Source organism: Protomyctophum bolini, assembly GCF_963924005.1.
Source record: "Protomyctophum bolini genome assembly, chromosome: 1".
Classification (NCBI taxonomy): domain Eukaryota; kingdom Metazoa; phylum Chordata; class Actinopteri; order Myctophiformes; family Myctophidae; genus Protomyctophum; species Protomyctophum bolini.
The window spans coordinates 5,606,651-5,634,470 of NC_137862.1; the positions used below are offsets into that span (position 1 = coordinate 5,606,651).

Genomic DNA, 27,820 nt, shown 5'->3' on the forward strand with positions numbered 1-27,820 from the left:
TGGTCGTTTTTATGTACCCCTCACCAACCTTAATCCGGTCGTTTTAACGGACAGGAAATGAATGAAGGATAAGCAATCAGTTAACACTTAAATGCAAAGTTTAATTATTCAACTTTGGAGTTTTGATTTGACAAAGAAAATTGTGTCCACTGCTTGTTTTTTGCTTTCTGGATTTAGGACCACAGGAACTTATATATATTTTATCATTCCTGAGGTGAATAAACAATGTGCTGCTAGAAAAATACAATGTGAGTCAGATAAAACACTGCTAAAAGGGTGTAGTGGACATGCCGGACTGAGTTACTTTGTACTGTACTTAGACCGCTTTTTTCCCCCATCTACACCAAATCTCTTCCCCAAAAATATCCGATCTACAAACTGACAATGTGTCTGCATTGTGAACTTGTGAATTTGCCATTTGTTGGCGAATGTTTCCCCCAGAAGATTACAGTCCATTAAACAAATAGATTTGACAGCGTGTATGATTATTCCACCAGTTTGAGCTTCTTCATGGTCCTCCATCTGTCCTTGAGGTGGACATTTGTTCTGTCCTCAAATGTATAGTATGACAAGATCTGGGACCATTTCCCCTCTCCAAATCTGGCAACCGCATCTTTCAGCAGGTTTGATTCAGCATCAGTCCACTTCTGCAATGAGAAGAATGCTGTTACGATCATTACATTGACTCAGCATCAGTCCACTTCTGCAATGAGAAGAATGCTGTTAGGATCATTACATTGATTCAGCATCAGTCCACCTCTGCAATGAGAAGAATGCTGTTACGAACATTACATTTTACTTGACTATTAATTGTGATAAAGTATTTCATATTGATTTGACATTGAGCATTAGAAAGTTTCCCTTTCAGGCCTTGTAGACAAAAATTGCACAGGGCAGACCTGACAAATAACTTAAATAAATATATTATACGCGGAAACTGACTTAGAATGACAAGTAGTAATTGTGACAGGACTAGAAACAGCATGGGTGACTCAACTCATAGCCACTCTTAGTCTTAGTGATTGACAAAATACCTTGATATTGAGATGTTAATATCACAATGAAATGAATGTGGGATGTCTATTGCTGCTTAAAAGTATTACACAATGAGATTTCTGATACATTACATCAGTAATACCTATACATATATTAACTAAGTGGGTAAATGAAATCTGCTAGGACGACAGTCACGAAAATTCAGATAATCATTTTACTGTAATCCAGCCTTTCCTCGGTCCCTTCCTAATTTTAGGTGTAAATAAAATAAACAAACGACAGTTAACTCAACCGTCTGGGCACCTACAGTAGGCTGCCCAACCAGCTGGACGGCGTGCCACGGGTTCGACCCCCGAGTCCCGACGGCCTTTGACGCGTGTCCATCTCTCTCCCCCTTTCCTGTCCGACTACTGTTCCCCATCAATAAAGGCATACCGAATACCGAATATAGGAAACAGTTGGCCGAAAACCGAATGCCGAATATGATTAATATTATATATATTTTTTCCTACCATTGCTGTCATGGCCATATACCTTAAAGCTACCTGATTTATGGAAAAATAAATGGTTATGGCAAAACTTAACTTAAATAATAATCACTATTCTGGGTCCATAAAACATTTATTCAGCTCAGTGATATATTTCCTGCCTATTCGGGCCGAAACCGAATAGGCCGAAAATGCTTTTTCATTTTTCTGCCAACATTTTTTAAGAAACAAAACAACACAAGCCAATCTACAAGCTCACGACGCATCGTTGTGTTGTGATCTCAGGTGAAAAACCTGTTATCACAATATAATATGGATATAATGTCCAGTTCTACTTAACACTGCTGTGACAAACAAATAACAACTACGCTACAAGTATGAACACAGGTGTAGCAAAACACAAGACAACGCAAGGCTCTCGACATTGGACAAAACACTTTTCTGTTCAGTATAACTCACAATACTATCCAAGTTACATTATAAATAGGTGAAAGAAGATGGAGTTCGCAACTTCGCACACACCCGTCTTGAGCTCCACATTTTATTTCATGGAGAAGGATAGAACGTTTCGACCCCTTCGGGTCTTCATCAGGATGACAAAGACATCCGTGTAATTTTCTGCTGGATCACATTATAAATAGGATCATCATCATTAACCAAATTAAAACAGGGCCAGTCCACTTACCCTCTTGCCTGTAGTTGTACTGCAAATGCTGACGGCATCACTTTGCCTTTTAGCTGGATTAAAGAAAACAAAAAGGATGGTTGACCATTAAGGCTGAGTTATACTTTGTCTTACAAATGAATAACATGGTACATTTACAAGCTCACAACACACTGCAATGAGCAAAAAAGTTGAATGAACTTGTAACCACCAGAGGGCACTGTTCTACCAGAACAGCTCTGTCCCAAACTGCCACATCACCAGTTACAAACTAAACCCCTAGTTTTGATGGGCGAGATGAGTGCGCAGCATGTGCTGTTATTGGTATGCGGCTCGTTGGTCTAGCGGTATGATTCTCGCTTAGGGTGCGAGAGGTCCCGGGTTCAACTCCCGGACGAGCCCCACTTTTAGTTCCATTTGGGTCAAATCATAAAATGTAGCCTACAAGTTAACAGGAAGGCAGAAATGTGTGCAGTTGTGCACTATCTAGATGACCGTTTTTTCAACTGGGGGTTCATGGCTCATGAGCTTGTACATCAACATTGAACACATTATTGTAAATAGGGGGGAAAGTCTGTATCGTGCACCAACATAAGTGGTGGTGTGTGCAATAGAACTCTCTGTCTGTCTGTCTGTCTGTATGTCTCCTATTTATGCCCATGTATCAGCAGTTCCTGAGGACATCAGGAATCCTTGTATGTCCATATTTGGTGGATCGGACCGTCGTATGGTAGTGGGTACCGCACTGACAATGGCTACAACAGATACTTTAACGAATGGGTATTGCATAAACTTGCATCGTTTCCAAGTGCCTGTTTACAAATCACCCACCCATTGAGTTTAACATCCAACGTTAGTAGTACTCTGGTAATAGTACTCCAAAGAGTACAGCGAGTACTCAGACGACTGGAACAACGGGTATTGGATAACTTAGATCTTATCTTCCCCGAATTGCATGGTCCCCAAATAGGGCAGTGCCCTTTGGCAATCGGTCTAATTTAAGCGAAAGTTGAGTTAAGTAATAGATAGTACGTACGTCTGTCATTGAAGGCAAATAAGTCCTCTTCATCACTCCACACTTCCTTGGACTCCTTTGCGTTATTGCACAGCTGTTTCCTGTGGAGAGAACGTGAGCAAAAGTTAACTGAAGTATGTTGCAGTTTACGCAGCAAAGACCAAATCCGTCAAATAAAGTTTGCATTTACTCATTCAAAAGCCACAATAGAAATACTGTCTGAGCGGTCACTTCTTGCAGTGTACATTAACCCATTTAGGCCTGACGTCGAGAAGAAAAAAACGTTTTAAAATATTTTTTCTGATAAAAAGTTTCTATACCAGTGGTTCTCAATATTTCATGTCAAGGACCCCAAAAATTATATGTAATTGGCCACCGACCCCCATCTGAAAATATGTTGTTCCAGGAACGCCTCAGAAAGCAAAGATTTGAGTTAAAAACGTTCACTCTGAAAGAATATACATTCAAAGACTTGAGCCACATTTTCAAGATTTAAAAAAAAATGAGCTTGTAGATCTGCCATTTTTCAATAGCTAAATTATAACAATGTTTAAAACACCAAAAAGGGGCACCCCACATTAGAATGAAACACACTAGTGTTAAATGTAATTTGATGATGGATGATCCGATATGAAATCTACTTCACACTAGCTGTTAAGGTCATTACACACTGGCGAATTGGCGACGCGATATATTCGTGCGAATAATTCGCATTTTAAAAAAAACAATTGAAGTCCATGCAAGCTTCCACATCAGTGGCGAATGTGCGAAAATGCGACCGTTTTCGCTCTTTATTTGTTAGCTCTGGTGTCGTATTTTGCAGATATTCGCAGGCGAACTGCAACATGCAACATTTCGCATTTTCAGATCGCTTATTCGCATCGCGTCGCTAATTCGCCAGTGTGTAAATGACCTTTACAGTGGGATCAGGAACAGCTATGGAGAGCTATAGGAGAAAGGCTTTGATTTTATTTTTAACATAATTATGACAGCAGGTGTATGTATGCGTGATTCAGGATGCAGGGGCCTTGACCATTACTGCATCTTACCATTTGGAATACTTGGAATTCGCTGGAGGGTTGGAGGTCGTCGGAGCGTTGGACGTTGTTGGAGGAGTGGAGCTCTTGTGAGGAGTGGAGGTCTTGTGAGGAGGAGTAGTGCTCTTGTGAGGAGGAGTAGTGCTCTTGTGAGGAGGAGTAGTGCTCTTGTGAGGGGTAGAGCTCTTGTGAGGGGTAGAGCTCTTGTGAGGGATGTGGTAAACGGGATGGTCGGAGGAGCTGTCCACTACCGAGTCGCTGTCATCACTGTCCGGCTGGAGCCTACAGCAAGGAAAATTAGAGAAGGAAGTGACATGGTCACGTGACTGTGCTGCGCCATGACACTTTCATGGGAGACAAATCTCGCACCGGGAGTGACATGAATACAAAGCAGTGAATGGAGCCGGCTGGACCAGCTCACATAACAAACATTATTTATGAACCACTGAGACCGTTGTCATATAAATCGGTTCAGGCATATAAAGGAAGACATATCACAGCTTGTTTTCTAATGAGTTGCTTTTCGATGTGCACAGAGTGCACAGTACACCATTTTATTTGAGGATTCAAACAGCAGCAGGTATCGTTTCTGTTCCGGGGGTCTCGCGAGATTTGTCTGCCAGACAGGAAACGGTGGGCAGTCTCGCGATACTTGGCACGTTCAGAAACATACTTTGCTTCGAAAAGCAACACAGCAGACAAGAATGTGTTACATGACTTCTGTTATTTGCCATTTACAAAAGCTCTGTCATTCAGAAATAGTGTTTGTAACCTGGATTGATAAAGTTATGGATATTGTTATGTATCTATCTATGTATGTATAATGCATATCTTTTATTTTATTTTATTTGGAGTTGTTAACCCATCTAAACTTTCAAGCACCAAACTGCAAATGTGTCCATATTTGTTATTTTTGCACTTTATTTTTATTTGGTATAAGTGTATAATTGTGTCCTTTGCTCCACAACACGCCTGAGCTGAGCTGTCTGTTTTTGTTTGTTTGTTTTGTTTTTCCTGTCTTGTCTTTGTCATAAAATGAAAAAATCAATAAAAACATTATTGAAAAAAAAAGAAAAGAAATAGTGTTTGTTCATGAGCTGGTCACTGAGCTCGCATCGACTCCAGTGCATTCTGCCGAACCTCCGGGTGCCGTTTGGCTCCAATGGTGCGACGAATCTGCCGTCTGGAATTGCGTGATAGCGAAAATGACGTCGGTGACTTTACCCTCCAACTAATATACCTTGGCCTACAGAAGGAACTAGTTGAGTTGTGTGCTCAGTCACAGCAATCATGACAATTAGGGCTAAGATTAACCACTTAAAACGCTATACTTAGTTGACCGGAGTCCCTCAGAGCTCTAGAACAGTGTATGTTCGGTGTTCACACTACATTAAATATATCTACGAGGCTATGTTAACTATTTTTGAATAACATCATTGTATAATACAAGGTTAAGTGGTCAATCGCCAGACTAATTGATTTAGTCATGAAGAAAAAAAAATCTATTGGAATTATGTTGCATCGATATCGTTAAAAGAAAGATGATAAACAAAATGACCGACATAATGAGCAAGATTTCAGTTGGTTACTGGTTCAAAATAGCAGACATTCAATCTCCAACATGTGAATGCAGATGGATGCGTTTGCTCTTACTCCTTACCTACAGGCCGCTCGTTTTCGGTGTCTCCATGTAGGCAGTTCATTGACAGGAGCAGAGCTGAGGGGATTCTCAATGTCCTCCGCTGATGCCTCGGACGACCTAGGAGAGTAGCGGTACACATTCATCCATACATTAGGAGAGTACCGGTACACATTCATCCATACATTAGGAGAGTAGCGGTACACATTCATCCATACATTAGGAGAGTAGCGGTACACATTCATCCATACATTAGGAGAGTAGCGGTACACATTCATCCATACATTAGGAGAGTAGCGGTACACATTCATCCATACATTAGGAGAGTAGCGGTACACATTCATCCATACATTAGGAGAGTAGCGGTACACATTCATCCATACATTAGGAGAGTAGCGGTACACATTCATCCATACATTAGGAGAGTAGCGGTACACATTCATCCATACGTTAGGAGAGTAGCGGTACACATTCATCCATACATTAGGAGAGTAGCGGTACACATTCATCCATACATTAGGAGAGTAGCAAAGAATTGGAGAAAAAATAAAATATGTTCAATCCAGTAACTAGTTTTTTCACCAGGGGGCACTCTGGTGCAAAAAGACTTACTCATTAACAGTACTGCTGGCTGGTTGTTTTCGAAGGGGTGATTCCCTGGCTGGGACAGATCTACCTGCCGACTGGGCCAACTCTGCCAAGTTCCTATTAGTTCAGCATTAGACAAGAGATTAGATTAATATTTCCATATCAGACCAAACAGTTATGTCACCACAACAATCATACACAATTAGCTTGGCAAATGTGACAGAATTATGACCTTTGACTAAAAAACCCTAGAGGAAAATGTAGGACACATGAAGATCTGCTGCTTTTATGGGGCTGCCATAGACAATATTATTATTATAGACAATGGTGGACGAATTCAAAGTAGTACCGCTGTATTTGAGTCAAAGTATGAAAGTCTTCTAACTATTCCCAGAGTTAAACTTTCAGAAGACTTGTGTCATCATTGACTCACATATACAGTATGTTCTCCACCGTCCTTTTTAAGAAAAGCTTATTCAGCTTATTTATGATCAAGCTGGAATCAAACACCGTCAGCTATAGCCGAGCTGAACACAGGATGTCAGCTACTAGTCTGCTAGCCACGACATCAAGACTTCTGCCCCTAGAAGACGAGTGTGAGAATTCAGAGTACGATCAGGCTAATCAAGGGCAGTGTCCCTTCAACTGCTTTCGTACCGCAGTGGAAGGCAGCCCCCAATTGGTCCATGTAGTTAACGCAAATTATAATGGTTCATTATAATTCAATCAATGTGAATAAAGCAAGGCTGCAGAGCTGGCAAAACAACAATGGAGGCCCTTGAAGCAATACATGTTAATGCTGAAAGAAAATACAGCTATAAGCTGTGCCGAAAGTGCAGTTAGTGCAGAAAGAGTATGCACAGCGTTTCTCGGCGTTTTCGCTTTCAAGGCGAGTGCTCCCACCCGCTATACTGGTGTCCTGTGGGCTGAAATCCAGACTGATCTTGTGGGCATGTTTACGACCCCACGTGATCAGGATGACCAATGCCAGGCTAGTCAACTACACCCGCCAAAACCAGATGAACTTTGAACTTACTGGCGTGCATTGCTGGCCTGTGCGGATGTGGCGTTTACGCCGAGGGTAACCGGGCTCTTTAGATTCCGTCTCATGGACGCGGCGGTTGGCTCCTCCGTTGTGCCCTCATGGGTTTCCTCCTGAGAGTTCATCATCTCCTGGTCGTCAGCTTCCACTCCCAACCTCATCTCCTGGTCGTCGCACAGGAGGGATAACAGGGGGACATTACAGTTAACTAAATGTTAAAATATTTGTCTTGACAAATCTGCAAGCTCACAATGTGGTGCGTCGCGACACATTGATTGTGTTTTGTAGTTTTGGTACTAAATTCAACACCAATGACCTCGTTTTCAGGTTCCACTTCCACCCTCGTCTTTGGCCCCTCCGTCTCCTCTTCCTCCGTCGACTGACTGCTGTCTGTCTGCATTACCAGGCGAGCCACGGTGAACAGCGCCCTGACGGGGGCGTCTGCCTCTCCGGGCGGCTCCACTGCGATGCCTGTGGTTGTGGGCTCTGGTGTAGGGCTGTCAACATCAGGACATTGTACTTGACGATTAATTGTCACAAATATTTATCATTAGCAATTTTAATCGTCATTAATTTGTATTCATATAATGAATACATTTTTGAGCGGTGCATAAAAGGCTCCACTGACTGGCTGTGTATGTGTGTGTCTGTATGTCTGAGTACGAACAGCCGCACAAGTGTTGTTGAGCACCCTTTACCGCTCAGTTCACACAGGTGTGATTTTTGTCTTTTAGGCTTTGTAAACAGAACACAGCACAGGGAAGATGTGACAAATAACCTCAATGTACACAGGACTAACCTCAATGTACACAGGAATAACCTCAATGTACACAGGAATAACCTCAATGTACACAGGAATAACCTCAATGTACACAGGAATAACCTCAATGTACACAGGAATAACATCAATGTACACAGGACTAACCTCAATGTACACAGGAATAACCTCAATGTACACAGGAATAACCTCAATGTACACAGGAATAACCTCAATGTACACAGGAATAACATCAATGTACACAGTACACAGGAATAACATCAATGTACACAGGAATAAGGAATAACCTCAATGTACACAGGAATAACCTCAATGTACACAGGAATAACCTCAATGTACACAGTACACAGGAATAACATCAATGTACACAGGAATAACATCAATGTACACAGTACACAGGAATAACCTCAATGTACACAGGAATAACATCAATGTACACAGGAATAACCTCAATGTACACAGGAATAACCTCAATGTACACAGGAATAACCTCAATGTACACAGTACACAGGAATAACATCAATGTACACAGTACACAGGAATAACCTCAATGTACACAGGAATAACATCAATGTACACAGGAATAACCTCAATGTACACAGGAATAACCTCAATGTACACAGGAATAACCTCAATGTACACAGTACACAGGAATAACATCAATGTACACAGGAATAACATCAATGTACACAGTACACAGGAATAACCTCAATGTACACAGGAATAACATCAATGTACACAGGAATAACCTCAATGTACACAGGAATAACCTCAATGTACACAGTACACAGGAATAACATCAATGTACACAGGAATAACCTCAATGTACACAGGAATAACCTCAATGTACACAGTACACAGGAATAACATCAATGTACACAGGAATAACCTCAATGTACACAGGAATAACATCAATGTACACAGGAATAACCTCAATGTACACAGGAATAACCTCAATGTACACAGGAATAACCTCAATGTACACAGGAATAACCTCAATGTACACAGGAATAACCTCAATGTACACAGTACACAGGAATAACATCAATGTACACAGGAATAACCTCAATGTACACAGGAATAACATCAATGTACACAGGAATAACCTCAATGTACACAGGAATAACCTCAATGTACACAGTACACAGGAATAACATCAATGTACACAGGAATAACCTCAATGTACACAGGAATAACCTCAATGTACACAGTACACAGGAATAACATCAATGTACACAGGAATAACCTCAATGTACACAGGACTAACCTCAATGTACACAGGACTAACCTCAATGTACACAGGACTAACCTCAATGTACACAGGACTAACCTCAATGTACACAGGACTAACCTCAATGTACACAGGACTAACCTCAATGTACACAGGACTAACCTCAATGTACACAGGAATAACATCAATGTACACAGGAATAACCTCAATGTACACAGGAATAACATCAATGTACACAGGAATAACTTCAATGTACACAGGAATAACCTCAATGTACACAGGAATAACCTCAATGTACACAGTACACAGGAATAACATCAATGTACACAGGAATAACCTCAATGTACACAGGACTAACCTCAATGTACACAGGAATAACCTCAATGTACACAGGAATAACATCAATGTACACAGGAATAACTTCAATGTACACAGGAATAACCTCAATGTACACAGGAATAACATCAATGTACACAGGAATAACCTCAATGGAATAACAAAAGAATGAGCAGAAATAGCCAGAAATAAAACAGCTGGAAAATGTTTGTTTCTTATTCCAACATTGATTATGACGATGCTGCAAAAAATAAATGATTAAATAATTGTCATTAGGCGATTATGCCTACTCCTGTGTCACTGGAGTCTTGTCGACGACGAGTCTGGATTCCAGCGGAGAATCGTCTAGCTGGTCAAAGGAGATCTCACAGCCCTCAGCCAGAGTGAAGTAGGCGGCCTGCAGTCTTCTCTTCGGGATAGGCACGCGACTTTTCAGAAATTTAAAAAAAAAAGGAAATTTTTTTTCATTATGTTTCTGGCAATATAGTGCAAATTTAAAATTGTGCTACTGTTATCTACTACAAATACTATTAACATTGAGTGACTGTAGTTTCTTCCAGTGGTGAAAATGTAGCCTGGTTAATAAACCAGACCGAATCAGCCGTTGGCAAAAAAGAAATTGCCTGCCGGCGGATTACGGTCTGGAGAGGCTCAATTGTACGCCCATTTCCTACACCAGAGAAATGGGGCGGCCAATCGGGACATGGTATGCAACTATGCAATATGGGCGGGCTTTGGTACAGTGACTTTCAATGCTTGAGACCTTTGACTGACAGTAGCTCTGACCAATTGCGTCAAAGAGAAAATGTTTCAACCCGCAGCCCTGGAAATGAAATCCAAGCTGAGCCTCCCCAGACTAATATCCTGCGGTCCGTGCGATATTAGTCTGGTTTATTAACCAGGCTAGTGAAAATGTCCCTTCAAAGTCAGTTTGGTTGCAGTGGCCAGTATGTTCCACTGGGTGGCACCAATGTGTAAAAAAAAAAGTGTAAAAATGAATGAGTGATTATACATTCTTTTTTGTTTTTTTTATATAGCAGATCTACAAGCTCACAAAACGGCAATGAGTTGTGTGAGCTTGCAGATGAGTTATTTTCACAATGTTTGTACTCCACCACTATACAACCAAGTGTAAGTGGTTACCGGTAATCAGAATAATCGATTGTCTTTTTTCATGTTGATTCTTTGATATATAAGACATTTTAACCCATTTAGACCTGACGGCGAAATAAAAAGAAAGAATATATATATATATATATATATATATATATATATATATATATATTCAAAGATTTGTTCCGCATTTTCACGAAAGAAATAGCAGACCTACAATCTCGCTTGTAGATCTGCTATTTTTCAATAGCTAAAGTATATATATACATATATATATATTTTTTTTAATATTTTTTATCCCACGATTTTGTAACGCATTGTTCACCCCTGTGTCAATCATCTAATGTGATCCTGGGCTCTACTGTTGAGTCAAAACTCAGAAATGGACCACAAATCTGGTCAGCGTGACAACTCAGACCTCAGAAACTACATCTCCCATAATGCAGCAGCAAGATGGCTGCTCGTTACTTGATTAGGAGCACCTTAAAAGGAATGGAGGTTCAGTCATTCTCAAAAAACAAACTAATGCAAACCGCAAGACTACTCAAGAGCTCTACCTCCAAAGATGCCAATGGTCGGTGATGTTTTGTTTTATTTACACTTGTGTATGCACTGCAGTACTGTTAGTTGTGGTTAAAATCAGGCTAATTATGAATAGTAGGTTAAACTGTTTCCATTTGAAGTGGGGAAGGAACACATTAACACTGCAGTATTGCCTTCATTTCTATTGACAAGTTTAAAAGTATAACTTTACAAAATAAAATGTTAAAATGATTTGAGAATTTGAAAGACTGCTAAAAATGTGGACAATTCATGTTAAAGGTTTAAAATGCCTTGTTCAATTAGAGCTGCTCTACAAGCTTAAAGTTCAGCTATTTTTCTTCACTTATTCAAGTTCAAATGCTAGATGTTTACTTAACTTTAATAATTTATCCAAGCTTAAAGGGTAAAGTAGTTTGAAATGTTTAATTTGTTTAAAATGTTGACTTTAATATGTTAATTTAAAAGACTCAATTCAGGCATTCATTGTTTAAGAATACTAATTGTTTAAAGGACATGCTTATTTAAGAATATTCAATGTTTAAAGAATCAAGAATGGTTAAAAAGAGAACCTGCTGTTTTTGAAAGGATTATCATTTGTTGGTTGGCATTGTTGTTAATCTTTGTTTCTCTGTGTTCAAAGGTTTTCAAACTAACTGAAATGACCAGCCAATCAGCAATGAAGCCAACAATGAGAATATAAGTTGGAAAATAAAGAATCATTAGATTGAGTTGGAAATGAGTGCTATGAAATCTAGTGCTCTTGTGAGAGGTAGTGCTCTTGTGAGAGGTAGTGCTCTTGTGAGAGGTAGCACTCTTGTGAGAGGTAGCACTCTTGTGAGAGGTAGCGCTTTTGTGAGAGGTAGTTTCCCTGGTTGGACGCAGCGCGTGGAAGGAACACGTTATTCCAACCAGTTCCTTTCCCCTCCATCAGGCGCCCCGGCTGGCCAGGGGGAGGCAGTTTAGAGACCAGGATTACTGCATGTTTTTGTGAGGGTACCTACCATAGGGGACACGGGGAGAACATGTGAGGGTACCTACCCTAGGGGACACGGGGAGAACATGCAAACTCCACACAGAAAGGCCCTTTCGCCGACCCCGCCTTCGGGTATGGGCACTGATGACGGAGGAGGAAACACGCCGCCAGCACCCACAGTGCCCCGAGCGGGAATCGAACCCAGGACCTTCTAGCTGTGAGGTGACAGCACTACCAACTGTGCCACCGTGCCCCGTCCAAATGTACTTTTGACTTACTGGCTTGCATTGCTGGTCTGTGGTCTGTGGTGCCCATGTGTGGATCTGTGTGCCACCGGGCTCCGTTCCACGGTGGGTCTGTGTGCCACCGGGCTCCGTTCCACGGTGGGTCTGTGTGCCACCGGGCTCCGTTCCACGGTGGGTCTGTGTGCCACCGGGCTCCGTTCCACGGTGGGTCTGTGTGCCACCGGGCTCCGTTCCACGGTGGGTCTGTGTGCCACCGGGCTCCATTCCATGGACGCATCCTGGAAGATGTGGGTTTCCTCGTCCTTCGAGTCTATCGTCTCCTGGCTGTCAGCTTCGACTTCTGCCCGCGTCTCCTGCCTAGGGCTGCCGCTATTATCAAATTGATTGATGTTGAGTTGATGATTATCTATATTTATATTCATATTTATATTATATTATAGTATGTTATAATAAGGACAAATGTAAATCAACATCTTGTTTACTTTTGTTATATTTATTTTTCCTATTCTGTTTCTATGATATTACACTTTTTTTTTTTTTTTTTTCATAAATTATGCTACTGTGATTAATGATCACAGACTATTATTATTTGTATTATATAAAAAGGTGGGCAAAATAAGCTTTATGTTTCAGCACATACCTTTTCGGTTAAAACTAGTCACTGCGTTGACTAAGTAATGTAAATTGCTTCAACCTATTTTGTTTATCTGTTTTGTAAAAATTACCGAAATAAAGATTCAAACTAAAAAAACTCAAACAAGTAAATACTTGTGATTAATGATTAAATTGTGTACCGTAGTTGGCTTTGAACATTATGAATAAAACAAAATACATCTGTGCACTACAAACTCACAACGGCAACGCGTTGTGAGCTTGCAGATTGGCCATTTGCCAGAATTTGCAATCTTTTTAGGGGTCTCTGGCACAAAATCCTTTTAGAATATATATATACTAGAATTTCGTGCGCGCTTCGCGCGCACTCATCCCAGAGCTACTTCGCCACGCACTATGGGAAGAAAGAAATGGCGGGAGTTGACTCCACATGTAGTAACGGATGGGTTATTGGAAATGTACCATTGTTTTGTCGTGAATATTTCCACAGCCTAATTACTAAAGGATTGTGACTGTGGGACAGACATACAGTCTGACATAATAGGCTACACGTGTGCACAGTGAAGAAACAATGACCTATATGCCCAGATTTCTTAAATTAACATAGTTGGATTTGAACAGAAAGACAATGCCATAAATCAGTCAAAGTAAGTGACAGACTCAACAGTAGCACACAGCATGCAAGGCAGCGATGCATGCATGCAAACATGTTTGTCCAGCTGAGATTTAGTGTCTCCATCTCTCTGTGGAAGAGGTTGCACATGACCTGTACGGCCACACTGAGGCGCTCCAACACAAACACAGACACAAAACAACACCACGCTGTTTGTCCAGTTGACCCAAATCAACACCAATACCTAGCCTGTTTGTCCAAAACACAGTATCTGCTGGCCACGTTTCTACTTCGCCACAACCTAATGTTAGTAACAAATGTAGGGGAGAGCCGCCAAGGTTGTAACGCTTCACGGTTGTAACATGGACGTTATATCTTGATTGGTCAACGCCACCATGACGCCATGGCGTCAGTATGTGTACAGCAACGTACTCTACGTGCCCAGGAAGTTTGAAGTGTTTACCTTCAAAATGCGTATAATTTTACACCTGGAGTATATGTGTGCTACAATTTTTGTCTTTGGTGTTGGTGAATAAAAATCCACATGGATGTGTTCATGCTTATGTTCTTCATTAGTTTGCATGGTGTTTAGACGGAATTCACGTTCATTCTGGTCTGTAAGCAACTGCAAAGAAAACTTGCAAAAGCGGGTCATTTGTAACATGTGTTACAAATGGTCCGCTTCCATTCAATGGGATATGTAATATTTACATATTTGCCAATATTATATGTTCTGAAATTGTATTGTATTGTGTAGTGTATTCGAAAAGTAGTTTAGGGTTGTATAACATTGTACAACTCAATCAATCAAACGTTTGTTTAATCAATGTATTGCCCCATTGAAAAAAAAGAAAAGGCCAAACTGGTACACCCGATACTATTTAATATTTCCCTTATGTTTGATATTTTCTTATCACATCCATGGTATGAAAACAATGCTAAGGAGTTGCTTCAATGAAATATAATTGCTTTAAGCTGAAAACGGGTTATTAGTTATTATGTGTAGTGTAGTGTAGTCAACATGTTAAGGCTCATACACACTGCCCGGTATTTGCTGCGATTATGCTTTCGGGGAGCATTGTTGGCGCTGGCCGACAAAAACCCCTGATCTGACGTTAAGTGGTGCCCAAATGGTAGATCACGATCTACAAAGGCTTTGCAGGTAGACCACATGACATGGCAGTAAAAATATATATAATTTTAATAAAAAAAACGATTTTTGCATCTTCCGCTTTAGATGAACTGAAATGACTTGAGTGATTGACATCAAAAAGGGCCTGTCAGCTCAAACACACAATGCAATACTTGTTGTTGCTTACAATCATCAGTAGCAAAGTCAAATACCAACAAAAATAAAAGCCTACGATTTGCATTGTCCCCCCTCTATTTCCCATTCCATGTGCGTTTGTCTTATATGTAGCCTATATGAAAGGCCCCTCAATTACATTTTGTCACTATTTGCAGCAATGGGATGATAGTTTTATTTGGTGGGTATGTTGAGCTGGTCGTTTTGAAAGTAGCTCTCAAGTCCATAAAACAAACTAACATAGGCTACTTCTCTATAAGCAGAATCATGAATAGGCCTATTTAATTTATACAAAAGGAGAAGAGAGAGAGAGAGAGAGCAATGTGTTTGTGTCTCAAACTTTGTCTAATATTGTTTTAGAGCAGTGGTTCTCAAACATTGTCATGGCAAGAGCAAAGGACCCCCAATATTTTTTCAATGTACAAAAATAATCCCAAAATTGCGCATCTATAAATTCTAAGCATGTGAGCCGGGACTGTGTGTGTGTGTGTGTGTGTATATACATTCCGTCTGTAATTCCCTGTAGGCTTCACGTGAATAATGTTGTGTGCGCGCGTGCGGAGAAATAGTTATTTAATGAATCGCATGTTGGTGTGTGTGTGTGTGGGGGGGGGGGCCTTACAGGCGTGCATGTGCGTGTGTGTGCGTGCAGGCGTATGTATACATTAGGGCTGTCACGATTCGCCTAGTCCACGATTCAATTCAATTTTGGATTTGCAGCTCACGATTCGATTCGATGTTCGATTCGCTATCACGATTCGCCTAGTCCACGATTCAATTCAATGTTCGATTTGAAGCTCACGATTTGCTTCGATGTTTGATTACATTTTTTCAATCTATTTTTTTAAAACCTTCTTTTTCAGCATTGAGGGCTATATTCATTATAATTTAGGCCAATATCTTGGTTTGTAAAGAAAAACACTTGTTTCCCAATAAGTCACATTTATTTGCTATAAATAACAAATCAGAATGAGAATAAGAAAAGGTTTAACACCTTTGGGTTTTATGCCCTAACATTTTTTAAATGTTTCTTTAAGATGAGATGACTTGTAACATTCTTGTTAAGCTCTAAGTAAGTAAATGAAAGAAAAAAGAAGAAAAGACAAATAGTATATAGACCCATCTGTTGTTAGTTCAAGTATTAAATACTAATTTAAGTGTGTAATTTCACTTATACACTACCTGGTTATAAATAGCTGCAGTAGGCTACACCATTTTATGCAGTATTTTATACTATTTCTATTTAGTGTACATTTAGTGGATGTGGCTTACATCCGGTCTAAAGCCCACCCACTGTATGCGCTGATTTCCATACACAATCCGTATCCTCCCCTCACCGGATGTTGAATTAACAGTACTAACGGCCATATATTTGACGATCTTTTACACCAAACGATTTTAACGGCCAACGTTTCACATGTATTATTAGTTGTATACATTTTAGGAGTGAAAACATGTGTGACCTGCATGGCATTTTGTAACGTGGTTCTGCTGTTCTGCAACTCTCATTAAATATTGAAAGCCAGCGTTTGCCACCACTGATAGTGGTCGCATGTCTGCAGCTATGCAGACCGCAACTCCGTGCGTTAATTGTTTTGCACGGGGCGAATTAGCTGAGAGCTTTTCTCTATAAGAATATAGTTGGCTGTGTTGTTGTCTTTGTACCATCGTCGTTGGACAGATCGATTTCTTTGTGATGTCTGCTAAGATGCTGGCCAACTCCTCTCTGTGTGTGTGTGTGTGTGTGTGACTGAGTGTGTGTGTGTGTGTGGCACTGCTCCGATACAGTTGGATTTTCGTCTCTTTTTTTTCTCCATGCATTCGCATGGGCGGAATGGCCCGGCCGCTCGCGGAAGTAAATTGGCTGTGTGGCGAAAATAGGCAAAGTGATCGGTGTAAGGGTGATATTTTGGCCCAATCCGATTATTGACAAAGAACAATGTTGATGTAACTAAGGGAATCGTCGAGTCATTTTTTTTGTAAATAAAGAGATTTAGATGGAATAAGCGAAATAGCGATCGTATAATCTCTCCTGTTCCTTCTGTCTCTCATCAATGTCCTGCGCGAGATCAGATTCTGTGCTGCGCGAGATGACATTGTCAAGCTAGTGTGGGGGCGGGGCTGGTAAGAGAGGGCAGTGTTGCCAGGTTTGCGAATTGTAAGCGAGTTGCAGTGTATGCAAGTAGCGTGGTTAAATTCCTTGTGTTGTGGCAACAGCGTAGGGCGCAGCAAATACGACATTGAGGGGTAGAAACCATCCCGGGCGCGTGGTTCATGTAACATGTGTGTCACTGTGAAAGACTGGCCCCATTAAGTGAACGTAGTTGGCGTAGTAGACGCCAACATGACGATTTTGGTAGACGCCAACATGACGATTGTGACGTAGGCTGTTGACGTTGAGCAATAACAGCGTGTTTCATAAAAGTAATATTTGCAGAGTAAATGAGACACTTGAACGGCTAAAAAATAGGCTATGTCAGTTCGGGGAGCGTGGCGAATTTATTTTGCATATAGAGATGTGTGGTAAAAGTGTGGTTCGGTCGGAGATAGAGCACAAAGAATGAGCATGGGTACAACTTCTCACTTGTATAAATAGATAATAAATACTAGAATTTCGGCCCCCTTCGGGGGCCTCATCCCAGTGTCGTTGCAGCGCAATATGGGAAGAAGGAAATTGCTTCATGTTTCAGCTGTGTTTTTAAACTCAGTAGTGTGCCCTGCACATGTAGTAACGGATGGGTTATAAATTATTATAATACTGTACTGCACTCCTTAGTATTGCACTGTACTGTAATGTTGTCCTCTGTACTGTACTTTACTGTACGTCTTTACTGTACTGTACTGTACTGTTGTTAGTGTTGTTATTGTTGTTTTTCTTATAATGATTATTATTATTATTGTTATTATTATTACATGCATTATTGTTCGTTTTTTCCACTTTTGATCTAAGGGGGCAGAGAGGTTGATTTAGGGGGGCAAACAGCCCTTCCCCCCCCCCCCCCCCCCCCCCCCCCCCGTGGCGCCAGGCCTGCAAATCCAGAAGTATAATTTCCACTTAATAAAGTCCATGCACTGTAGTGAATAGCATTTATCCATTTAGATATATTGAATTACTTATTTTTACACAGGAACATAATGTGTGTCTTTACAATAACTGTAATGTAACAATAATACTAATAATGTAATGTAATAATGATTTAATTAACGAATTAAATAACCTTATTTTATTCTGAAGGCAACCGGATGTCTTAAATTAGCTAGCTCTCAAACAGGAATTTCTAAATTTGCTTATTAGACGGAGCCAACTCGCAGGCAGTGCCTCAGCCCAGATGCAAGAGAGGATCGTTACAGGATTGTATAGGACACCAGTTTTGGTGTGACACAGACGGCTACCACATATAGCTTCATACTGGGTGAAAGTGTCCTTCCAAAAATTATTTTGTCGCTCTAAATTGTTATTCACAATGACATCGAGTTGAGGTGTTTGTGTTTTAGGGTAATTATTGCATAAGCGCTATTTCGCACTCGAGACCGGGCCATCTCCCTCCCCTGTGTCTGAAGCAGCTATAGCATGGAAGCTATATGGATTATGGAAGGTTTCCCTCCGATTGCACACAACCATGCCGTTATCCACGCGTCCATCCGATTGCTTGTAATGTAAATGTTCCATCCACTGAGCAAAAGCGATATAAGCGCCTTATTCATTCATTCGATTCATTTGGGTGTGTGACATGTGTGGGGCTGTGCAGTAGTGCTGTGGGCTTTCGGACGGAGCTGCTGTTCGAGTCGCTGAAAGGGGGAGGGGACTTGGGATGGCAGTGTAGAGTAGGCACGACATTGAGGGGTAGAAACCATCCCGGTCGCGTGGTTCATCTAACGCGTGTGTCACTGTGAAGGACTGGCCCCATTAAGTGAACGTAGTTGGCGACACAGGAGCAGTGAAAGGGGGAGGGGCCTTCGGATGGCAGTGTAGAGTAGGCACGACATTGAGGGGTAGAAAGCATCCCGGTCGCGTGGTTGATGTAACGCGTGTGTCACTGTGAAGGACTGGCCCGATTAAGTGAACGTAGTTGGCGTAGTAGACGCCAACATGACGATTCTGACGTAGGCTGTAGAGGTGGAGCAATAATAGCGTGTTTGACAAAAGTAATATTGAAACAGTAAATAAGACATTTTTGGCGAATGCAATGTAGTCTATATGTTTTCTGGGAGTGTGCAGGTTTTATTTTGCATATAGAGATGTGTGGTGAAAGTGTGGTTCGGTCGGAGAAAGCTGTTGGATAAACGGCCATGTGCTTATGTACCCCTGTCTATTAGGGTAGCAGGATACTGTACTGCACTCCTTAGTATTGCACTGTACTGTAATGTTGTCCTCTGTACTGTACGTCTTTACTGTACTGTACTGTACTGTTGTTAGTGTTGTTATTGTTGTTTTTCTTATAATGATTATTATTATTATTATTGTTATTATTATTAGATGCATTATTGTTCTGATGTGAGCTTGTTTGTAAATGAGTGAGTTTACAAAGAAGTTTATTGTTATTATTATTATTATTATTATTATTGATTATTATTATTAGTATTGTTATTGTGATTATTACATGGATTATTGTTGTGATGTGAGCTTGTGGCTGACTCACTATCTAGAAATTAAAAACATGGCACTTCATTTAAAATAGGTTACAGACCCCTGTTATATGCGCTTGTTTTGGGATTATTTTTATAGACCTATTTACTTGTTTCTATGAGACATGGCAACGCCAACAGCGCAGCGAAAGGCATCCACGTCTTTCTCTTGTGAAATGCTGAGATTAGAAACGACCATAATTATTTCATTTCTCAACCTTAAAAAAATAAATAAAGACATCTCCATAATCCTTGGGAAGTGTGTGTAGCAAAAGTAGTCGGCATTGTCATGGTTGAAAGTATTCATGCAACACTGACGCTGTAAGCTGTGTGATGCTAACGCGCTAACACCGTTAGCATGGTCTGTGTTGGTCAAAGGAAAAAGGATAGATATGAAACTACTGGCCAAAGTGTCATACAAAACACAACACCTAAATTCGGAATGTGATGGTGACCTATTGAGCACAAACAGACAATCATGATTTGCTTGCTGGACCTATAATTAATTTATGTGCATTACATTTCCACCTCGCACATATAAATGAAAAGCAAGATGGATGCTAACGCGCTAACACCGTTAGCATGTTCTGTGTTGGTCGGAAAAAGGATAGATATGAAACTACTGGCCCAAATAAAAGTCATACAAAACACAACACCTAAAATCGGAATGTGATGGTGACCTATTGAGCACAAACAGACAATCATGATTTGCTTGCTGGACCTATAATTAATTTATGTGCATTACATTTCAACCTCGCACATATAAATCAAGCCACAGTGCAGTCAGAGAGTAGTTCACAGGTCACACACAGGAGCAGTGAAAGGGGGAGGGGACTTGGGATGGCAGTGTAGAGTAGGCACGACATTGAGGGGTAGAAACCATCCCGGTCGCGTGGTTCATCTAACGCGTGTGTCACTGTGAAGGACTGGCCCCATTAAGTGAACGTAGTTGGCGTAGTAGACGCCAACATGACGATTCTGACGTAGGCTGTTGAGGTTGAGCAAGAATAGCGTGTTTCAGAAAAGTAATATTTAAACAGTAAAGAAGACATTTTTGGCGAATGCAATGTAGTCTATGTCTTTTGTGGGAGTGTGCAGGTTTTATTTTGCATAGAGAGATGTGTGGTGGAAGTGTGGCTTGGTCGGAGATAGAGCACGAATGAACGGCCAGGTGCTCATGTACCCCTGTCTATTAGGGTAGCAGGATATATTTGGGTGTCCTTCTACAAAGAAAGAGAAGTTTGATAACCTGTGGTGACACTCTTGTATGAAGTAGGGGTGGGGCATTCATTTGCAAAAAAAGACAACAGGCAACACTATGCCATTGCTGTTGCACTACGACGATCACTTACTTACATGTTTGATATCTGCTGCCGTCTCTCTAACCTGCACAAGAGTGTCATTCACAGTATATTTCACAAGAAGAAATTCTGCCTCATCTTCTTTGTTTCTCTATGGCAGACTCACAAGCAACTTGTTTGAGTTCATAAAAGCGTTGCAATTTATTGCTTGAGACTCGAAGTTGAATCTCTTGTGACTCAGTCAGCCGGCATTAGTCGACCTGCTACAAGGTCATTCAGACTGCTGCAATGTTTCACTGCAATGATCTAAATTGGTCCCCCCCTCAAAGTGAATCTTTGTTCTGAACTAGGCTTCGGAGTGTAAAAACGTATTTGGTTACATTCGTAGAGCCAGGGTATGATTTGTGCTGTGCCATGAAGAGCATACCATGTTCCTACATGTTCATACCATGTTCCTACATGTTCATACCATGTTCATACATGTTCATACCATGTTCATACATGTTCATACCATGTTCCTACATGTTCATACCATGTTGACTGCAGTGGAGATTGTGCAGGCGAGCCTTGCTCAGCTGCATGGTCCCCGACAGGAGCGGTGTCTTCACCCAGATGTCGCTGATTGACGATTTTTCTTGCAGACTGGGAATCAGAACCAAAGACAGAAATAGTAGTCAGGAAGTGTTCAATGTTGCAGGCTTAAGACTTACTGTAAGTACATATTTAAGAGTCCAAGAAAAACAGATCTTCATGCAATGTGCAAGACATAACCATGGGTGTCTAATTTCAGACTTCAAGCAACCCAAATTACTTTTCGTTAAACCAGTCGTTTCTTATTGGCCAGGCCTGCTTCCAGAAGATAAATTGTATTTTGGGCTGCATGTGCTTCAGAACTTGTCAAGTCGTAGTGGTCATACCCAACCTCAGGGTATACATTTCTCAATAGAACAGGGAGACCCATTACAACCACCATAGTTTTGTCAGTTCAAGGTTCAAGGTTATCTTTATTTGTCTCCCTTGGGAGAAATTTGTCTTGGAGACAGAGTCACAGCTGCATACAAATAACAGACATGTTCACATATGAAAAGAAAAAACACCATGAAACACCCACATAAACAAAACAGAGATATTGCACACATTCCCTTGATAAAGTGCAACTATAGTTACATTGTATTGACATAGTCTACCCAAACAGTTATCAAAAGACAGCCAGGCCTGTAAAACCGTGTGACACACAACACGTACCCGTTGTAGAAAGGGGACAGAGCGGGGGTAGAGGCTCTCACAGAACTGCAGCATCTTATCTCTGAACTGCTGGTAGGTCGTCTGCTCCAGGACTTTGTGGGTTTTCTTTTTATCATTGGCCAGAGCGGTCAATGTGGCTTTCTGGACAGAATACACATACAACACATCCTCCTGGCTTCAAAATAAATAAAATATGCCCGAAACAAAGCTTAAAGGGCCACTTCGCCCCTTTTGCAACCAGAGCTTATTTTAACTCAATGTCTGCCAATGACTGAATTGACTGATTTTTCAGCAACTCCAGCAGCGCCAACGACGACTTTATCGTTTTTTTCAGACGGGTATAACATGGGACCAAAAAAATTAAAATTAAAATTAAATAAAAAAATGTATAGAGACTGGCGCTTAGGGACTTTTTGGCACTTCTTGTTTAGGACACTTTCCTGGGGTTTTTGTGTCTGTAATATGTTTTTTTTATTTGATTGACAGGTTTATGTCATCATTTTATTGGGAATTCGCTAAATCCCACACCAAAAAGCGATTGTCCAATGGCAATCCAAATAGTTTAGCAACTGTTGCTAACTTGCTATGCAGATTAAGCTTCCGCCACCTCTTAGCTGTCAATGTTATTTTTGCATGGCTGTGTTGTTGAACATACAGTTCGGCTTACTTCGGTAAAGTTACACGCCTGACCCACCCAGGTGATGGCAATAATACTAATGACCATAGTCTTACCGTGCAAAATGAAAACTCCTGTCAGGTAGACATTAAAAGTTGATTTTGCCCTCTGTCATTTCCTCGTATTTCAACTTTATTTAAATAATGTTACGCAAATGTGTCCAGTGCATAGCCTACTGCAGGCCTGGTAGACAAGATTTATAAGACATTTTGCTACTGAAATGATGGATTTATATGGAGAAATCCCGTCATTTAATGGGGGAAAGGGACAGCTTGCCCTGTCTCCTCGCTGCTAACGTGCCTATTGGACAAGGACAGGTTGGGCATAAAGGAATACTGATGTTTCCACCTGGAAAGGTCTTCTTCAGGGATTGCCTGAAGAAGACCTTTCCGGTTTGAAACATCGGTATTCCTTTAATAAAGCCTTTTCTTTACTACACCCTTCTAACTGATTGTTTGTCATAATAATATCATTAGTTGTAATAGGTTGGCAGCTGCTGATGTAAGCATGTAGGGTGGCTTGGCAAGAATAAAGATTGGACTTTTGATAGAAAAATACTTTTAAATGTTTATTCATTTTCTACATACGGTATATTATTAACCCCCTACAATATTATTGTCCCTAGGATGACAGAATATGTGGTCTAAAAGGGTATGGGAAAAATCTCACGTCAGCTCATGTTTCAAAGGATGGCATTACATGGACGAATGCAGGACAATACTAAATATCTCAGTATATGTTGTTTAAAATAGCAACAAGAAACAAACATTATTGAATGATGATTGCATAAAAAGCCATGCTTTCTTACCGTGCCAACCATTTGTTTGGGAAAGTGTTTATGCAGCATAGCCTTGGCCTCATCATACCTCCTGTTCTTAATGAAAACCACCACCATCTGAGAAGCACAGAGCATTGGAATTGTCTGAGGAAGTTTTTGAAAATGGCATGTAAAGTATGGCCATACCATTGACAAACAGGCTTTTATTTTCTAAATCAAGTAGCATGTGATGTGTCAAACTAGGGGGTTTTCATGATTCTGAATCCATTCCAAGCATTCGTTTTGCACACAAAACACTCCTTGGGCCAAAAACATGCAAAACTAGCTTAGCTGGTTCGGGCATCTGGTTAGGATGCCTCTCGGGCATCTCCATAGGGAGGACCTCGAGGCACGTCCCACTGAGAGGAGACCCAGGAGCAGACCAAGGCGCAGTTGGAGGAAACACATCGACTCACTGGCCTTGGAACGTCTCGAGATCGCCATAGTCATAAAAGTCATAAATGTTGCTCTGGAGAGGGAAGTCTGGAGCACTCTGGTGGAGCTGTTGCCCCCACGACCCAACTACGGATAAGCGGTTGAAGATGGATGGATGGATGGTGGCCATACTTTACAGCCCATTTTCAAAACGTTCCCCTTGTTTGATTGCCTGTACTAAATTGGCCCACAGGTTGGGAATTCTTGGATTATAAGGTTAAGTGTGTAATTCTAACATACCATTTCTCTGACCGATGCGTGCACTGGCTCAAAGTCCTGCTGTTCAATGCCGTTTTCTGTTCCGATGGTTTTCAGCAACTCCATGGCCGACTCCAGAGGAGTGATGGACTCGTCTACTTCAAATGACACATCTGCGGGCGGGAAGATCAATGATAGCAGATAGACACTGTTATAGTTTTCCACAGTGTGGCACTGAAAGGGTCCTTGTTGTATAGAAGAGGCGTTGTCTGTCTCTGTATCTCTTTTCTAATACAACAACTACTGTTACGCGAAGTGTGCTGGGTAAGGGTTATAATTAATTGATTATTTTTTTTATAATTAATTGTTGTTTGTGAACTACACAACAATCAATCACCCCCACGAGGTCATGGTCAACAACACAAAGGAATGGTTCAACACTTACCAAGTTTGTCTCCGTCATTTATCCGGGACAGAAACTGCATCACTCGTATTTTTGTGGTCATCACGTCAGTACATTCCACAGGCATAGACAGTACACCTGTAAAAGGAATGGACAATAATGTATTGTTGTTCAAAATTGGGCCTCAACAGTGATGTAAATAGGTTTTTAACTAAATGTAATGCCTCATGTTTACAGAACTAAATGTAATGCCTCATATTTACAGAACTAAATGTATTAAATGCCTCGACTCCTGCATGCATTCTACTGTATGTGCTTGTCAGGTGGGGATGTCCCCAGTTCAAATATGATTATTTTGGAGTCATAGCTTGAACCACAGTCATGAAGTGTAGTGCAGACAATAACTGAACACAACCGCAACAACATTAAAGGGATAGTTCCGATTTTTTTAAACTTAAGCTGTATGAAATACCAATATAGTGGTTGCAAATGTATTGATTGATTGCCCGAGTCCCGTGGTGGGAGTTCTGCTCTGGTTTTTGTGAATATTAAGACATGTTATAAGCTACTTTCTGTCGTTTGCATTTTATTATTATCCTGTCTGTGTGTGATCTCCTACAATTATAGCATTTATCTACTGTTTTTATTTACTGAGTTGGCAACACATATTGCAATGTTCGATTGTTTGTCTTTTTGCTTTCTGTATGTCCTTGTCTATTTCTGTTCATGAAAAATGAATAAAATTTAAGTTGAAAAAAGCTACTTTCTGTCAAGGTGATTATTTTTCTAAAGCCCCTAACCACACCAAAGGGTCAAGATGGTTTTAGCGTTGTCCCTGCGGTGATTATGTCTTGTTGCACGTTGACCCACGTCGCCCCTAGTGATTCAACGCATGGAATGCAATGGCCCAAACCACACCAAAGGGTCAAAACTCCTTGCAACCGTTTGGACCCAAGGAGTTGCATGGTGACCCTTTCATTAAAACAAGCGCTTCCAAACTCAGACAGACAGAAAGTAGCTAATAACATGTTTACGTGGATTTTTATGAAACAAACACTTTGCCGATTGAAAGTATAATTCAAGTTTTCCCTACAGCTGCAATGTTGGTGAGTTGTTTAATACAAGCAGATCGGAAATGCAATTTGGGTGAATGGGGAGTCAATGGAGGGTATTGCAACTCTAGATTCATCCCAAATCACCCATACCCAAACACCCATACCCAGACCAACTTGACTAAGCCATGCACATTATCTATGCTTTATTAAAGACCTCGAAAACATGTACTATTTTAATTAATTAACCAACTGTCATTCTGGCAACAATAAAGCTTCATTCTTCTGCATACTTTGCTGAGTAATATGTTTTAAGTCGTGGACGGTGGACAAGCTGACATAGCTCTTGTCCATATAGGCTATGGACCATAAAAGTTCATAAGACAGTCAGATCTAAATAGTGATTATACAGGATATGGAAGTAGAATATTATCATAACAATATGTATTACATTATGAGAGCAGCACATTCTGAATCCCAGTTTGGGGGGGTTTACTCTGAACATATGATGCTTTATTTATGATGGTTTAATTATCCAATAGGATGCCTTAGCCCTGGTCCGCACAGACGAACTGGACCAGGGCTATATAAGGATTCCTTTTTTATGTTTAGAATGTATATAAAGTGTTTGTATTCCTGTTTGTTCCCTGATGAACACTTTGATTGTCTCCGCTAGGTAAATATTTACATTAAATATTGGCTATTTGAAAATGATGGGACGTGGCCTGTTGACTCGACGGAACACACGAATCAGATAGCGATTAAATTTTATGTCAGAATCGATCAAATACACCTACCTACGAGAGTCTAAATCTTAGCTTACGAATCAGTGATGAGTGGAAGAGGTGTGAACTGTGGTCTGTGGACATTATAACAGGACCACCACAATGGAAACAAGTCCCCATGGACTTTGTTGTGCTTTCCTTTAAGCCATAATCATGTCTTAATCTTAGCTGTACCTCGATCCGTGCTGTTTACATTTCTGACTAATTAAAATCAAACTGGAGGTGAGGTAGGCTGCAGCCAGAGCCTTAGAGTAAGACAAAGTTACGACAACTCCGTTCACTTCATGGGGCCAGGGCTCTTCTACATAGACTTCTATTGAATAGGGACAAGTTACGGAATGCATTTGAGTCTATGGGCTAGTTTTCTGCCCCCTCAATGTCTCACTGAATATATCTCTGGCTGCAGCTAACAGCTAGGAGGACAACAACAAACCAGCAACAATCAACAACACTCGCTAAACTCACCGTCAAGGAGGTCTCTGATTGTGCAGAACGTGTCGTATTGGTTGTCTTTAAAAGCCTGTATCGCCAAATGGAGGTAATGGTCCACCAGCCAGCGGTTGACGATGACACATTCTTCACGAGACATATTATTTACTACAGGTACAGTAACCGTTTGGTTTGCCGCGGCCGCCATGTTTATACCAACAGAGGAAGTGTCGTCACTGCCAACTTTCCGCCGCGCGCACCCTCGACGCGTCAGGCGAAACAAATAAATACCGACGCATGTTCCGGTTGCAGACTCCAAAATAAAAGTCAACGCTAAACGAGCCTACCCGGTATGTAGAAGATTGCATTTTTGTGTGGTACTGACTGTAGGCTACTGGTCGTAGTGGTACATTATTTTATTTATTCCTTATTTAAGGACATCAGCAATCATGTTATACCACATTTTTCAAATCTCATTTCTTTGAACACTTTAAACAGACAAAGAAATAATAAATAAAGCGTACAGATGATGTGTATAGAAATGTTAAAAGTGCAATATAATACTCATAGGAAGCCATAATAGAGTATGAAATTAAAATACAAACTTGTGTTACAACTTTATTGTGCTTTAATT

The 27,820-nt window shown here is 40.8% G+C and overlaps 1 protein-coding gene across 1 annotated transcript; it reads right to left on the reverse strand.

Moving 5' to 3' along the window:
* terfa (telomeric repeat binding factor a) lies at window positions 1–27,389 on the reverse strand. Its single transcript, XM_080760921.1, has 16 exons — window positions 27,223–27,389; window positions 24,963–25,058; window positions 24,560–24,690; window positions 23,876–23,962; window positions 22,392–22,532; window positions 21,679–21,788; window positions 12,722–13,057; window positions 10,105–10,242; window positions 7,786–7,966; window positions 7,464–7,633; window positions 6,452–6,544; window positions 5,861–5,959; window positions 4,213–4,482; window positions 3,185–3,264; window positions 2,170–2,222; window positions 1–647 (listed from the first exon to the last, which is right to left on the reverse strand). Exons 1-16 carry the CDS (start codon window positions 27,344–27,346, stop codon window positions 486–488), a joined length of 2,271 nt encoding a protein of 756 aa, XP_080617047.1. The 5' UTR covers window positions 27,347–27,389; the 3' UTR covers window positions 1–485.
* Between the last annotated feature and the right edge of the window lie 431 nt (window positions 27,390–27,820).